The following is a 17,564-nucleotide window of genomic DNA, read 5'->3' as shown; positions in this document are numbered from 1 at the left end:
TAAGAATACATGTTGTTAATGAAAAGGGTACAGAAACAATCATTGGTCCTATTGATTAATAACTGTAATATTACTTTAGTCAGAACAGCGGATACCAAACATGCAAGACGCCAGAACATTGCTATGGTTACCACTGTGTCAATCATCGCAGTTTCGGGAGACATTGAAGGATAATTTAGGGGGACTCACTCCTGCATTTAAATGCAGTTGTCCCTCCTGAAACTTTACAGTGTGTACGTAGCACCTGAAACCAGTGTTGTACTAACTGAACTTTTTCAGGGTTTTTTTTTCAAGTTGCGTGACAGTAATATAACTGAGTTTACCTGTAGCTACTTTTTCCAACAAGTAGTAGAATAGCATCACAATATATTTTGTAAAGGGCCTCAATGGAGCCTATACCCATCAAAGATAAGGAACCATACCGGCTACCTGAGCACCGGTTCAGGGACTGAATTTGATCACTAACATCTTAGTCTTGTCACTTTGAACTGCTGTTCTAGGTTCTCAGATGTCTCACTTCCACAATGGCGCCTTTAACCCCATGAGACATTCTGGATAATTGCCTGTTTAAAGGGACAACAGAGCTGTCAATCAAACACCACTTACCCAAGCACTTGTAGGGGACCACGATGTGAGCGTGTCCCTTACACTGTTTCTTGTCCTTCTTGCACCAGTTTTCGATCTTGACTGGCTGGTTGGCTTCCACCACATTTGTGATTTGCAGCTCAGGATACATCTAAAATGAAGAGACCAGAGAGATTCAGACTGAAGTGTAAGCGGTGATCCATGCATCACAATCTCCTGACGCCATCTGCTCATGTATTGGAACTCACACAAGATTTACTCTCTCCTGAAATGCATCAAAAGGACATCGATGAAAACCAATCCCAAAATGTACAGGGAGGGTATTGCCTTTTTGCAGCCAGCCATATGACAGATCATGAGAGATTTGACATTTTTAACAGAATGGTGTTTTTTTATATAGTTGTGGGAAAGGATATTTTAGTGTACAGTGTTGGGAGGCTTATTGCTATCATAAATTAGCAGCAGCAGCAGCAATAATATACACCCCAAAGACTGACAAGTTTTTTTTTTAGATATTAAGTTTACAGTTCAAATCCTTGAGGTCAGTAAACATTTTGTAATGTTTTTAAAAGAAGTCTCATCTGCAGACCAAGGCTACATTAATTTGATAAAAATACAGTAAATGCAGTAATATTCCAAATTATTATTACAGTTAAAAATAAGTGTTTTCTATTTGAATATATTTTAAAATGTAATTTATTTCTGCGATTATATTGTGAAATGTGGATGCTCATGGAGATTGTAAGGACTAAATTAAAAATGTCTTTTTTTTAATAGACATATTTATGCCGTGTAACATTATTTTACCTCCTGACAGTATTGCAGCACTCCTTCTTTGGTTCCGACGCAGGTTTTGGATCCAGAAGGGTCCGGCTCCCAACGGCCAGTCTGGATGTTAATGTGCATGTTGAGTTTGCCGCAAAACATGGCGACCTGCGGCTCTGCAACAGCAAATCCGGTACCTGCATTAGCTGCCAGTGCCTGGGGAGCAGACAGGGAGAAAGGTGAGAGAAAGAATAAGAGAGGTAAATTCAATGGACACCCTTATTGTATGCCAATAAAAGTTGAGCAGGTTTGGAGTCAGAGCTGCCATAATACACTCATAGGGGCCTAAACATCACACTGAAGTTCTCTTATATTGACTGATTTGACCCAGAGACAAAGGGGATTTTTTTTTTTCACATTCTGGCCTTTGATAGACAGTTGAGGATGATATTGAGAAGAGATGCCATTCTCATATTTGAAAGTAATTTGAAAAAAAAAAAAACATTTGTCACCAATATATTTGGTAATTTTCCCAGAAAACACTTAAAATGCATATATCTGCGGAAATGTTCATATACACCATTTTGCCATAAGTATTGGGACACCCCTCCAGATCACTGAATTCAGGTGTTCCAATCACTTCCATTGCCACAGGTGTATAAAATTAAGCACCTAGGCATGCAGACGCTTCTACAAACTTTTGTGTAAGAATGGGTCGCTCTCAGGAGCTCAGTGAATTCAAGCGTGGTGCTGTGATAGGATAATTCCAATTGTGACATTTCCTCACTACTAAATATTCCACGGTCAACTGTTAGTGGTATCAGTGCGCAGGCTGAGGCGCACAGTGCACAGAAGTCACCAACTTTCTGCAGAATCAAGAGCTACAGACCTCCAAACTTCGTGTGGCCTTCAGATGAGCTCAAGAACAGTGTGTAGAGCTTCATGGAATGGGTTAACATGGCTGAGCAGCTCATCCAAGCCTTACATCACCAAGTGCAATGCAAAGCGTCGGATGCAGTGGTGTAAAGCGCAGTGGAGACGGGTCCTCTGGAGTGACGGATCACTCTCTGTCTGGCAATCCGATGGACAAGTCGGAGTTTGGCAGTTGTCAGGCACTTGCCTGACTGCATTGTGTCAAGTGTAAAGTTTGGTGGAGGGGGGATTATGGTGTGGGTTGTTTTTCAGGGGTTGGGCTTGGCCCCTTAGTTCCATTAAAAGGAACTCTTAATGCTTCAGCATACCAAGACATTTTGGGACAACTTCATGCTCCCAAATTTGTTGGAACAGTTTGGGGATGGCCCCTTCCTGTTCCAACATGACTGCGCACCAGTGCACAAACCCAGGTCCATAAAGACATGGATGAGCGAGTTTGGTGTGGAGGAACTTGACTGGCCTGCACAGAGTACTGACCTCAACCTGATAGAACACCTGAACACCTTTGGGATGAATTAGAGTGGAGACTGTGAGCCAGGCCTTCTCGTCCAACATCAGTGTCTGACCTCACAAATGCGCTTCTAGAAGAATGGTCAAAAATTACCCAAAACACACCCCTAAACCTTGTGGAAAGCCTTTCCAGAAGAGTTGAAGCTGTTATAGCTGCAAAGGGTGGGCCAACTCCATATTAAACCCTATGGATTAAGAATGGGATGTCATGAAAGTTCATGTGCATGTAAAGGCAGACGTCCCAAACCTTTTGGCAATATAGTGTACTTTTGTCAAATTTTACCCTTCCATAAGGCCATAAAACAAACCAACAGGAACTTTGTTCCCATCGCATCTGTCTATTCTCATAAAGAAAGATATTATCCAGAGTAAGCAGAATAAACATAATGAGGACAAATTGAAGCAGATACTATCTCTAGAGACGTATTCCTTGTGCTCTAGGGTCACCGTTCGCCCTATCAAACAGATTTGAATTGAATTTAGTTTATACACGCTTGATCGAATTGAGAGTTTGTCTGTCCCATCCATGCTTGATCTCAGCACAGGTTCATGCCTCAAAACACACACTGTGACCTTCCTGATGACTCTCTGAATCACTCAAAACACTCAAGGGACCAAACGGAAAAGTCTGTCGGAGAGCTTCTAAACGCACCATTTCCTGCCGATGGCTGAGGTTGATGATGCCCACTTCACTGCACAACTCCCAGCAGTAGCACCGCTGCTAAACATTTACTGACCAGAGCTCAGGTACCACAGCAAACAGTCCTGGACGACTGGGATTTTCTCTTGGTATCTGGGTGTTTTTGCAGTGGTATACAGGTTTGTCATTAAGGTCACAGAAGGTGGGAAATGACATGATGTTTGCGTTTCATAACCAAAAAGCCCTAAACCTGGCTTCACTAGCAAAAACAAAATCCCCCACCTCCGTGAAACGAGTGAAGTTTCCCTCCTCTTGTCACTTTTTGTCCTTCCTGTAGTGTAGATAGACACTTTCGTTTACATTACCATGTTCTTCCTCTTTTCCTGAAACGGGAAGCAGCTACACCCGGCCTGTCATTAAAGGTCTACACAAACATTTCTCAGCTATGATCAAAGTTGAGATTCATTCCAAGTAACTGTAAGATTACACTCCTAAAACGTTAACAAACTGGTGTAATCACGGGGCAATTATAGAGGCGTGCATTTTACCCAAATCTTGTATTCTTGGCAGTCTGAAGACAGATACAGCCTGAAGAGGTGCGGGAGGTCGGGTCACGGCCCAGACATGTTGAACTTTGAGTAGCATGTCTCAACACAGCAATCAACTCACTGTGTTTGACATCTTCACGCAAACACGTTTGTATATATGGGGTCGGTATATATATATTTTGAAAGAAGTCTCTTCTACTCAACAAGGCTGCATTTATTTTATCAAAATACAGTAAAAAAGTGAAATATTGCGATTTAAAATAACTTTTCTATTTAAATATATTTTAAAAGGTTATTTTAATACTGTGATTCAAATTATTCCAGTCTTCAGTGTCCCAAGATCTTTCAGAAATCATTCAAATATGATGATTATCTGCTTTAAAAAAAAAAAAAGTGTTATTATTATCAATGTTGAAAACAGTTATGTGCAGGATTGTGTAGAAAGTTCAAAAGAACAGCATTCATTTGAAATCTTTAACATCATGAATTAGTTTTAATCAATTTAATGCACCCTTGCTGAAAATAATAATAATAATAATAATAATAATAATAATACTTAAACTATAGAAAGAATTTACTTATAAATAGAATAAAAAAAAATAGTACAATAACCTCAACCGCTCTTGAGCAACTAGTTTATAAATCAGTCTAACATTAAGACTTGCGCAATTGCCAAAAGTTAAGTAAATGGGCGGATCATCCTAAATAGAGAGAAGTGTGGAAAGAGAGTGGAAAGGAAAAGCAAAGGATTAGTATGGAGAGACAGAAACAACATTGTAAAACAGCCAAGAGGAGGGCAAGGACGGCCCAGTAAACCACACACAGTCAAACGACAGACGTGACAGCTTCATCTTTCCACCAAAATACCATTCAGCCACACCTCCCTGCCTCATTCCTTCCAATCGGAATACGATCTGCTCCGAAGCCATGCAAATCCCAGTTACCTTTCAACCTCTTCCCACAAAACACCAGTCAACTCTGGTATGTAATGGACAATCCAATCAACTCAAGATGGATCAAAATCAAGACCATTTTCAGTTTCATCAGGAAATAAGTCTGATTTTGGAAGTAAAATGGGTTGTGAAAGATGCTATAAATGAAGTCCTATATAATTAAGCTGATCAAATGCATTTCTTAAACAGTATGTGCACCCTAAACGCTGCCCGTCAGTGGGACCATCCACATGGCAGATAACCCAGGTAAATCCATATAAATCACAACTGCAAAACTACAAAATAACAAAAATGGATTGCATATAATAATGAAAACATTACTCACAGTAGACGATTTGAAGTCTGACAGTAATAGGCTTGAAATGAGGCAGTGAATTTATTACAAAAGCGGCACTTTGATGGCTGGTGGTGATGCTTCAAATGGGATTAAACTTCTTTAATGGAAATTTAACTTGCCCAGGATGTTGCGTCTCAAAATTCATACCTTAAAATAGGGTTGTTTTTGTCATTGATACTGTATTTTAATGAATATTATGGACATATACAGGGGCAAATATCCACATTAGCATTAGAAAATTAACCCTGTAATCAATATTTAAGAATTTTAAGGATTGACTGGTTACCAAAGTACACATTTTAAAATAAATTAAAACATAAAACAGCTACAAAAGATTTATATAACATACATACATATTAAAATAATAATTAATAATAAATAAATAATATTTGACTACTATTCAATTATAAAAAAAATATTACATGTTAAAGGTTAACGCTACAAAAGAATATATATGCTTACTAACATTGATTTTTTTATGCAATTATATTTTACATATACAAATGTATTATTTAAATAATAAATGTTTTTTGAAAAAAAAACTGTTAAATTATAAAAAATAATTATATTAAAAAACATACAAATGTTACTCCAAGTATAAATATATTTTAAATGTTATATGCTCAAACAAATGTATTATTTATTTAAAAAAATACATAAATAACATTTAAATAATAATATCTATTTAAGTTATTTAAATATTTCCCTTTAATTATACATTTTTAGTCGACTTTTAGATGACTATGCAACCATCCTGACCCTTGCCTGTTTTTATTCCCGTCTCTGTCCTCTGCATTTCTCAGCCTGTGGCACACTTCTAATGTTACGGCTGCTGAACACTGCGACAGGATAGAACAGGGAAGCAAAAGAGAAGAAAGAGAGACAGAATACAAAACCAGGCTGCCTGTTTACGCCAGAAGGGAGATAGAAAGGACAGAAGATCAGAAAAGAAGGACAGAGGTGATGGAACAGACAGAAAGAAAAGGCCAGTAACAATGACCAATGTAAGCAAAAATACTCCAGCTTTAAGTGCAAGAGCAGCAGTAAGTGGAAGATGGCAAGCGGCAGTCCATTTCAACAGCACTTAAACTTTGACTGACAGACGCACTCAAAGCAGTGGACGAGGCCTCCCGGGACGAATCAGAATCAGTGCGAAAGCAAACGTACCCATGAGAAGGTAGCATGCTCTGTGTCTCGAATGTATTTACTTTAGACACACAATACAAGCCTGCACACACATGTAGCCACTGTGTTGTTTAGGACTGAAAGAGGAAGCAAGCAGTGGGCCGGAATCCTGGAATGAAACATGGGGATGTTAATGAGAGAGAGATTCGGATATTGGCGTCACTAGTGGACAAACATGAACAACAGAGACCTTGTGTGGAAATGAGTCTCTCATTCCAGCAAATCTGACCTCATTCAGCACAAACACAGTCTACTGGTTTCGATTCTTCTCTCTTTCCCCGGTATATTTGCTAATAGTTCAGACAAACACTTTCACAATAAGTCATGCTGGCCCTGTATGGAAATGTAGCAGCGGAGCTGGAGACGAGCTTCCTGTGGCTCTGGTCATTCGGTGTTACTGCTGCTATATTCACACAGACATGAGAAAACACTCCCTATCCAACTATATCCTATAGCGCAGAACACAACCACATGTTAAATATCACTATAAAGAGAGAGACAGCACAGTATGTCTCTGTCTGACAAAATAAGAGGGACTCTTATCGGTTACTGTATTTCAGTACTGAAATTGTGTTTGTTTTTTTTGTCCCAATTTAAATAACCTTTTTTAAATGTATTTATTTATTCCTACTATACTTTATTTATTCCTACTTTTGTATACACACACACACTATATATATATATTTATATATATATATATTTATATATATGTATGTATGTATGTATGTATGTATGTATGTATGTATGTATGTATGTATGTATGTATGTATGTATGTATGTATGTATGTATGTATGTATGTATGTATGTATGTATGTATGTATGTATGTATGTATGTATGTATGTATGTATGTATGTATGTATGTATGTATGTATGTATGTATGTATGTATGTATGTATGTATGTATGTATGTATGTATGTATGTATGTATGTATGTATGTATGTATGTATGTATATATATATATATATATATATATATATATATATATATATATATATATATATATATATTTATATGTATATATATGTATATATATGTATATATATATATATATATATATATACATATACATATACATATATATATACATATATATATATATATATACATATATATATATATATATATATATATATATATATATATATATATATATATACATATATATACATATATATACATATAAATATATATATATATATATACATATATATATACATATATATATATATACATATATATATATATATATATATATATATATATATATATATATATATATATATATATATATATATATATATATATATATATATATATATATATATATATATATATATATATATATATATATATATATATATATATATATATATATATATATATATATATATATATATAAATAAAAGTGTGTGTGTGTATACAGGGAGTGCAGAATTATTAGGCACGTTGATTTTCTGATCATATTTTTTTTCCAGGCACATTTGACCAATTCCAAACCACAGTAATCCTAATAACTACTATTGATTTAGTATTTAATAATGTATAAGTGATATATAATTGTTCATGAAGGCTGGAAATGAAAAACACCTTATATTCAGGTGTGCAGAATTATTAGGCATGTTTTCTTTTACAGATAAATTGAGCCAAAAAAGAGATTTATCTCAGACTGAAAAGTCAAAAAGTATTAAATGCCCATGAGAAGGATGCAATACTAATGCAATACTAGACATTGCAGTTAAGGCGTGACCATTGGACAGTGAAATGCTCGTTGGGTCAGCAGGATCTAACAAAAACAGGTGGTGAAGAAAAGACACCTGTTAACAGCAAAAGAATTAAGAATTAAGGTGAAGAATTAAGGGTGGAACCATCAGGAACCCTTTAGTCTCCAGCGCCACCATTTTCCAGAGCTGCAACCTACCTGGAGTCTCCAGAAGTGCAAGGTGTCAGGATCTCAGAGACTTCAGTTAGGTAAAGAGTCCTAAAAAATGACCCCCACTAAATAAGAATCACAAGCTGAAGTGTTGTAAAATACATGAAGCCTGCTTTTCTATAGGCTTTATAGGTTTTATAGGTTGAGAATGACTCTTGAAGGACCAGCACCACATCCTCTAGTACCACTGTTTGAAGAATTCATCTTCCAGAATCTGGCAGTACGTTTTGGGAGTTCATTTTAGTCCATCCTGAAGTCCGTTTTGCAGAGATGGACTAAAAATGAACTCCCAAAACGTACTGCCAGATTCTGGAAGATGAATTCTTCAAACAGTGGTACTAGAGGATGTGGTGCTGGTCCTTCAAGAGTCATTCTCAACCTATCTGTCCATAAAGCCTATAAAAAAACCTTCTTCATGTATTTTACAACACTTCAGCTTGTGATTCTTATCTAGTGGGGGTCATTTTTTAAAGTCTCTGAGATCCTGACACCTTGCACTTCTGGAGACTCCAGGTAGGTTGCAGCTCTGGAAAATGGTGGCGCTGGAGACTAAAGGGTTCCTGATGGTTTCACCCTTAATTCTTCACCTTAATCCTTAAAGGGTTAGTTCACCCAAAAATGAAAATTCTGTCATTAATTACTCACCCTCATGTCGTTGGACACCCGTAAGACCTCCGTTCATATTCGGAACACAAATGAAGATATTTTAGTTGAAAGCTGATGGCTGAGAAAGGCTTCACACAGGCCTCCATTGGCATTCAGTACATTGACACTTCCAAGATCCATGAAAGGCACTTAAAACGTCGTTACAAAGTCTATCTCACCACAGTGGCTCTACAATAATCATACAATGCGACGACAATAGTTTTTGTGCGCAAAAAAAAATCAAAATAACACCTTTATCCAACTTGTTCTTGTCTTCCGTGTGTGCCTCCACGACGCATGCGCGAGAATATGACGCAGATCCGGCGTTCGGACACATGACCCAGAAGCGATTTGTTTACGAGCAGAGGAAGACGCGCGTGTCTAAGCTGTTGGATTCTACATTGATCGTGCTTTAGGTCTCGGCGTAGTGCTCAAAATGGGGCTTAAGTGTGTATTTCATAGATTCCCGAACACCGGCGCTACGTCATATTCTCGCGCATGCGTCGTGGAGGCGCACACGGAAGACAAGAACAAGTTGGATAAAGGTGTTATTTTGATTTTTTTTTGCGCACAAAAACTATTGTCGTCGCATTGTATGATTATTGTAGAGCCACTGTGGTGAGATAGACTTTGTAACGACGTTTTAAGTGCCTTTCATGGATCTTGGAAGTGTCAATGTACTGAATGCCAATGGAGGCCTGTGTGAAGCCTTTCTCAGCCATCAGCTTTCAACTAAAATATCTTCATTTGTGTTCCGAATATGAACGGAGGTCTTACGGGTGTCCAACGACATGAGGGTGAGTAATTAATGACAGAATTTTCATTTTTGGGTGAACTAACCCTTTAATTCTTTTGCGGTTAATAGGTGTCTTTTCTCCGCCACATGTTTTTGTCTGACCCTGCTGACCCAACGAGCATTTCACTGTCCAATGGTCACGCCTTAACTGCAATGTCTAGTATTGCATTAGTATTGCATCCTTCTCATGGGCATTTAATACTTTTTGACTTTTCAGTCTGAGTTAAATCTCTTTTTTGGCTCAATTTATCTGTAAAAGAAAACATGCCTAATAATTCTGCACACCTGAATATAAGGTGATTTTCATTTCCAGCCTTCATGAACAATTATATATCACTTATACATTATTAAATACTAAATCAATAGTAGTTATTAGGATTACTGTGGTTTGGAATTGGTCAAATGTGCCTGGAAAAAAAATATGATCAGAAAATCAACGTGCCTAATAATTCTGCACTCCCTGTATGTGTAGCCTGGTAAACCCTACGTTATGGGACCAAAAAATGTCCCCACAAAGATGGCAATATCTGAAATCCTCATCCTTGTGGGGACATTTTTTGGTCCCCATGAGGAAAACATCTTATAAATCAGACTAAGTGATGTTTTTTGAAAATGTAAAAATGCAGAATGTCTCCTGTGATGGGTAGGTTTAGGGGCAGGGGCAGTGTAGGGGGATAGAAAATATGGTTTGTACGGTATAAAAACCATTACGCCTATGGAAAGTCCCCATAAAACATGAAAACCCAACGTGTGTGTGTGTGTGTGTGTGTGTGTGTGTGTGTGTGTGTGTGTGTGTGTGTGTGTGTGTGTGTGTGTGTGTGTGTGTGTGTGTGTGTGTGTGTGTGTGTGTGTGTGTGTGTGTGTGTGTGTGTGTGTGTGTCTTATTCAGTGTTTAATTCTTCTGGCATACATGATGAATATTATACGGATAAAATAAAAAAGATATATTAAAACATTTTATTAAAATACAAAATGCATACATAAAATTATTTTAACAATTTTATTTTAATTAATTTATAATAATTTAAATTCATTATACATTTTGTATTTTATTTCATTCGTTTCATACGTACCTTATTTATACATTAATTGTATGTATATTTGGTTTTTTTATTTGATTTGATAATAATACTACTGTTAATGTACACTACTAAACAGAAAGAGACTTTAAGACCTGCCATAAAAACAAACCAGAGCCGTGTTACTGTATAAAGCAGGATTTACATCCCCCTATAAAACATCTTTACTGCAAAGGGAGGATCATGCATTACAAAACTACCCAAAGATTATCATCACTACAAAAACAGACATAAATAAAGCATCACTACACCAAATTAGTTTCAATCCATGTACTGAAGATCATTTTTTTAAATGATGAATTAATACCAATTTAATCCTTGATATTTGTATTAACCTGATGTAACAGTTTTGTAAATGGCTGCTTTAGCTATGACTCTATTCATAATACACAGCACAGCCAGGTACTTTATTGCTTAAACATTTAATCATTAATGACCTCACACAGCTACATGAAGAGCTATTTAATGGTACAACACACACACAGGAAAGGGCAGTTATGACAGAGCCTGATGTTTGAAAACACCCAGAAGGGTCCAATCCCTTTGTGTATAGCCTCTGGGTTTCTATTTTAAACTATGGGAAACCACCCTGCAGGCCCCAAACACAGAGCCCACACCTCAGCCTGGTCAGTAACACAACTGGCACTCCTACAAACACAAACAGAGACTCTTTACGCCCAGTGCAGGAATCCCATAACGGTCTAATTCAACTTTTACAATGCCTGTCCATCTGTGAGCCGCTCTTAAACCAGCTTGTAACATGTCTGGGCACTGCAGGGGTGACGTGAAGCAGACCAAACAGGGACCGCATTGGTCTGCTCCACACAGCCAAAGTGTGAATTACTGTCACAATGTGCTTCTGAAATCTCGTCTGTAACCACAGACACCTGTTCGTGATGATTGTGACGAGACCGTAGACATAAAATACACAAAACGTGACTGTATTTTTAGGGTGGGCAACAATGAACCTCTAACCTCAGGTCTGGGTGGTAATTCTGTGAGAACATGGAACAAAAACAAAAACATGGAAAATGGCAAGGTGAAAATTAGGCCTGGATGGTATGACTATATATACCTTGTGACCACAGAAATGTGTCGACAGGTAGAGATTTGGAAACACTTTACAATAAGGTTACGTTAGGGTACTTTCTTCTGGTTCATGTTAATTATTGTAGTTAACTAATGTTAACTAAAGGAACCATGCTGTAAAATGTTACCAGACATTTTACTATAGTGTTTATTAGTGGACAGAGCTGCTTTATGATCTTTACACATGAAAAATAAGTACATAACAGAGCGGGAGGTGTCCCATACAAGTCATGAGGGGGGATATTAGGCACAAAAGCAGAACAGTTTATGCTGTTTACATCAGTTAACCACCTGGATTAACCAAAATAGGTATTACAACATAGTCATTTAGTATAAAAAGCATTTTCGTTGGATTTAAAGCAAATTACAACGATATCATGATATTATAGATGCTGTAAGAATATACTCATGCTGCGATAAGATGTCAGACACACAGCCCACCCCTAATGAAAATCCATTCCAGTCCTGCACCAGGCTGTCACATCACTGGGATTCCCAGAATGCAATGCTTTGCATGTGACCCTGTGAAGGAATGCTTAGCCGTGCTTTAGACCGTTTAATCCACTGCTCTCATAGTGTTACAGGAACACTACAAATACCGTACACATTATAGATCAGGAAGCTGACAGACACCACAGAGCCAAACAGGAAAGACAAATCCATTTGCCTTTTCACTTTGAATATGTCCTGTTCCAAAGAGTTAGCAGTCTGTTCAAGTCTTCCTGACCTTTACGTCAGGCTAGTTTCACATCTCGGAGCAAACAGACACACTAAGTCACAAACGACCGCCTGTTCCTACACAAATTTGAGCAAGATAAAGGTGTGTGGAGCTTCACAACTATCCCATTGTCCTGAGAATGATCAATGTCATATTTGCAGACAAGACGGCGACATTCACGCCGCAAGCTCAAATCTGTATTTGTAAGGTTTTTAGCCTGACTTTTGAAATGGTTTGGTCTGAATGGATGATACTCCTAAATTAACCGATATCCTACCAGCACTCAACAATAATTTATGCGGAGTTCGGATTGCAAGATTTTCAAACTCGTTGGATCACTGCTCTTTTCACACGGCATAACTATCTGGGGCAGCATTCAGTCACTGCTGTGTTCACACCGCACGATAGATCGCGACAGGTTTCACGCTGCATGACTACAATAGGAAGAATCACCGACAACTCTCTCCGGTGCGCAAACTACGTTTCACAATCAAAGACACGTGAGATGTGACAAGTAAACAATGCGAGATCACGCGTGTGTCAGACTGGAGTTTTCACGCGAGACTGGAATTGTTATTAAAAATGATAACCTGCAGAAAGCTTGCGATCCAAATTGTCTGTGCGCTGATTTGCAGCGAAAAGAGAAAAAGAAAAAAAGATTATGGCGGAGGAAATGGTCGGGGAGACACAGTGAGCAAGGATTGTGTGTTCTGCAAAGAGAGTTGGAGGTAAATAAATAATTTTGCAATGTGCTGCTTCTGCAGCTGGTCAAACAAATGTTTGTGCTTTGTTTCTGTTTGATATAATTGTAAATATATCTATCAAAATACTGATATTCTGGTCTATAACTCTTCCCTGAACCTCCCACTGCCCTGAATCCTGCTCTCTCATTGGCTGTAGGTCACATAGCAGGAGTTTGAATCGTGACAAGTCCAGATATTTAGCATGCCAAATATCTCACGTCTCTCAGATCACGTCTTCTCATGATAATTCACACTGGGTGATTGTCACTCGTGTGAACAAGCACCGATTTGCCAATGATTTGTCTGCGATTTGGCAAAACCGGTCGGCGAGTCAAAATCAGGACTATAATCAGGCAGTGTGAACTCTGCATTAAAAAAACATAGCACAAATTTAAAAAAACATATCAGAGTCATCAACTGGACCAAAACTCTCTCACACTGGCCTCAAGATATTTGGACCACCCATATTGTTTAGACTTATGTTTAATTATGTTGAAAAATCAAGATGGATCCAAGATGGATTGACTCCACGGGCTTATTGTGGCTTTATCTGTAGCTGTCGTGACACATGCAAACACTTGCGAATGTATCCATGATTCCCACTATATATAAAATGCATAATGCAGTTAGAGGGGAATCAAGGCTTCGCCGGGACAGCATTCTTGCAAAGCATGAAGAAGAGCAATTACACAACATTTGAATATGAAGAAGCGCTCTTTGGTTTTCAACCACAAAGACTCAGAATTTTTATATAACACATTTCCCATTATGAATTATGATACCGCATGGTTCGTTGCTCCATCGGTCGGATTGCATTTTCACCTCAACCGAACCTCTCCAGAGTTTGTTTTAAATTGGGCAGAGACCACCTCATTCAGATTCAGGTGATCTCGGAGAGAAAGTTTTGGTGCAGATTCAAGCGTGACTGCAGTGGTCATATATGCCTAAGCCAGTGGTTCTCAAATTTTTTTGGTTACGCCCCCCTTTAAACCTTTTTTAAAAACCTGCGGACGATTCAGTGGAATTGGCGTTCGGTGCTGCTTCATTGAACCAATATTATCTGCCTGCAATACTGGAGGCTGCACTTTTAGGACCGTCGCAGTTTCAGGACTGCATTTCTAGGACCCTAGTTTTGTTTGTGACAGCGCCATCTAGCCAACTGTACTCCAACAAAAGACTGTCAAAAATTGTTCCACCTTATTTTTAACAAAACAGCAAGCACGGCCATTTTAAACTTAATTACTTCAATTTGTTTAAATATTTCAACAGGGTTACCAATGGGTAGGTTTAGGGCTAGGGGTTTGTTAGGACAATATATCAATTAAACAACTAAATCATTGCCAGGGTCCTGAAAATGCAGCCTCCGGGTTTGCATGCTGTTGCGACAGCTGTTTTCTTTTTAATAATATTAAAGTCCCTGTAAAGACTAAATTAAATGCGTGTTCTGAGTTTGTCACACCACAGTCAAATGTGTTATTAACCACCCAGACAAATTTGAATCATAAAAAAAATCTGCCAAGTAAATAAAATAGCTTATAAGTAGCATTCTCTGCTCTCAAACGCTGAGGGCGTGTCCGCTGTCGGTGCTGAAACCACGCCCACTCGCAGGAAAGCTACCGTAAGCACACAACGCTCACGTACAGCTCACAACGGCACCAGATGCCGGCGGGACGAATGAATGCCGGCATGGGAGATAATCGGTTCGGCCCCATTCCGCAGCGGATTATCAGTGAATCCCAGTACCCAGTTGAAAGTTTGTAAAAACTATCCGGTGTAAAGTCACTGCAGAGGCTGGTGTTAGTGGTGATCCTCAGCTCTCCATCAAAGTAGCACAAAATTAATCCACCACTTCTTGATATCATTGTTTTTGTTTTGCAAGTTGTTTTGTAAGTTGTAGGCTGTAATAACTAACGGAAGTGACAGTAACTCGCGATCGAGCGGGCGAACTGATGCGAATGTGATGTAGTTATGATCATTTTAGGGGAGGAGCCAGGCTCAGAACCTGCAGTGTGTCATCAAGCCACCGTTTTAGCCCCGCCCAAAAAATCCTGAACACAGCAATGATGAAAAACTGCTGAACGGTCTAACTCCACAGTTCAGTACTACACAGTTCACAGTCTTTGTAACATGTTTCAGCAATACATTTCTAACATTTATAATGTGTTTAGAAACACATCTCAGAATTCCCTTTACAGGTGTTTTAAATATATATTAAAAGAGAGAGAGAGATATGTATACAGAAAAAGGGTTCAAAAATAATAGATTTGACCCATTTTCAAATACAGTGTATAGGCCAACAAAGCAACAAAAAAAACCAAACTAAATCATGACGACGGTAAAAAGGAAGGCTTTTTTCAAGGATTGTGAAACGGATCACAAGGGTGATTGTGAAAGCATCCTTCCTCCGTTCTCTTCCCCTGCTGCAGAGTGACTCAGTGCTTCCAAATCCCTCCTGGAGTGAGGCGTTATTACGGACATAAAGCTGTGCAACACACAAATGACCAGAACTCAGAAAACTTCAGCTTACAAGAAACTCTCAGTTCTCAGTAAAAAGATCAGATTAGATGGAATTATATATTCAGCTAGCACAAATACCCACAATCTATAGTGTCCCCACAGTATACATAAGCACTTCGTTGCACAGGACAACAAAAAATTCAGACACTTTAGGTCCTAAGTGTCCAAATACATTTTAGGGCACAGGAGACACATGCATGCATAAAATGCTGAGAAACCTCAATAAATCATGCCAGTGTGTCCTCTGGAACACTTGGCCAATGTCACAGGAAGCAGAGGGCCCATCTCTACAGGAGTGTGAACCAGTTCAGCGTGACGCGTGACATTCTCATGGACAGCTGAACTCATAAGAGTATGTGTGCGAGCTCCTGAGAGCGCTGGAGTGTCTCTCCCTACGGTTCATTAGCCTTTGGTCCTTCATCTCAGGAGGTCTGGCAGCACACCGTTGTGCCCACGCTCACACACACAAAGTGGAAAAGAACAAGAGGGAAGGGTCCAGGGAAGCATGAAACGGTACAAAGCTCAATAAACCCTGGACTATATCACATGACATCTAATCTCTACATTATTCGCAAAAATTAGCCCTCGCACACATACACAGCTCTTTGTATTACAATGCTCCGATTTATCACAGGGTCACATTCATGGTTTGAGTTGGAACTGTAATGACCAAAGCCTTTGATTTAATTAGTTTCGTATGAGAATAGGTGTTGAATGAAGACTTAATTGGTCATTTTTCTAAACATGCTCTCTATATGTGATTGAACGGCAGACAAAGAACGATAATATACTACTGTAAAAAGAAAACTTGCTGCCTTAAATTTTTAAGTACAATCAACATGGCTGTGTAAGTCATTTCAACTTAAATTACATTAAACTGACATACAAAAATTTGTTGAATCTCATACAACTTAAAAAATTACGTTTAAAATGGCTTAAAGGGTTAGTTCACCCAAAAAATAAATGCAATCCTAATGCAATCTTTAACAGTTAATATAAAACTATAAAAATACTATAAAAAACATGTCATGTCATTGATCATGTCATTTTTTTACAGTTTAAGTATATAAGATACTCTATATTATATGTAATATAGAGCATATAGAGCCTTTTTTTAAGACGAACAGCACGGTGCAACAAAATACAATACAACCCATTATAATCAGTGATGCTGTCTACACTGGATGCGGCGCAACGCAACACTACAAATCCTCGACAGTAAACTGATGCCTCGTTCTATATATAACATACTGATATGAAGGACAAATGCTTTGCAACGGTTGCTTTGTCGGGTCCAGTGTAGACAGCTTTTAGCTGTTGCGACGCGTCAACTGTTGCGTCTGGTGTAGACACAGAAGGCGTTTCTCAATGTCAAGGAAGGATCCTCGGAAGCCAGAATTCCGAGGATGCTGCGTCATCGACGTCCGTCGAAGGGCTGTTCCAATGTCGAGGATCCTCTGAATTTCAACCAAGGTCTGAGTCCTTCGTTCGAAAAATATGCCATATACAGGAAAGGATGCATACGAGTAGCCTTCGCGCTCTTAGCGTTCTCAAATCACCCACAATCCTATGCGCGCAGCTTTGCTAT

At 38.4% G+C, this 17,564-nt stretch overlaps 1 protein-coding gene across 8 annotated transcripts in view; it reads right to left on the bottom strand.

Moving 5' to 3' along the window:
- aplp2 (amyloid beta (A4) precursor-like protein 2) overlaps positions 1-17,564 on the bottom strand; it is a 111,937-nt gene that overhangs the window by 59,552 nt on the left and 34,821 nt on the right. For all 8 annotated transcript variants that reach the window (XM_079825613.1, XM_079825615.1, XM_079825616.1 and 5 more), the window contains exons 2-3: positions 1,393-1,566; positions 607-736 (exon numbers count right to left, since the gene is read on the bottom strand). In XM_079825613.1, the coding sequence (XP_079681739.1) occupies positions 607-736; positions 1,393-1,566 (304 nt within the window). The remainder of the gene's footprint in view (positions 1-606; positions 737-1,392; positions 1,567-17,564) is intronic.

The sequence above is a fragment of the Gobio gobio genome (assembly GCF_949357685.1).
Source record: "Gobio gobio genome assembly, chromosome: 9".
In the NCBI taxonomy this organism is placed as follows: domain Eukaryota; kingdom Metazoa; phylum Chordata; class Actinopteri; order Cypriniformes; family Gobionidae; genus Gobio; species Gobio gobio.
Note: the sequence above shows the minus strand (reverse complement) of the source record. Positions and strands in the feature narration are given on the sequence as shown.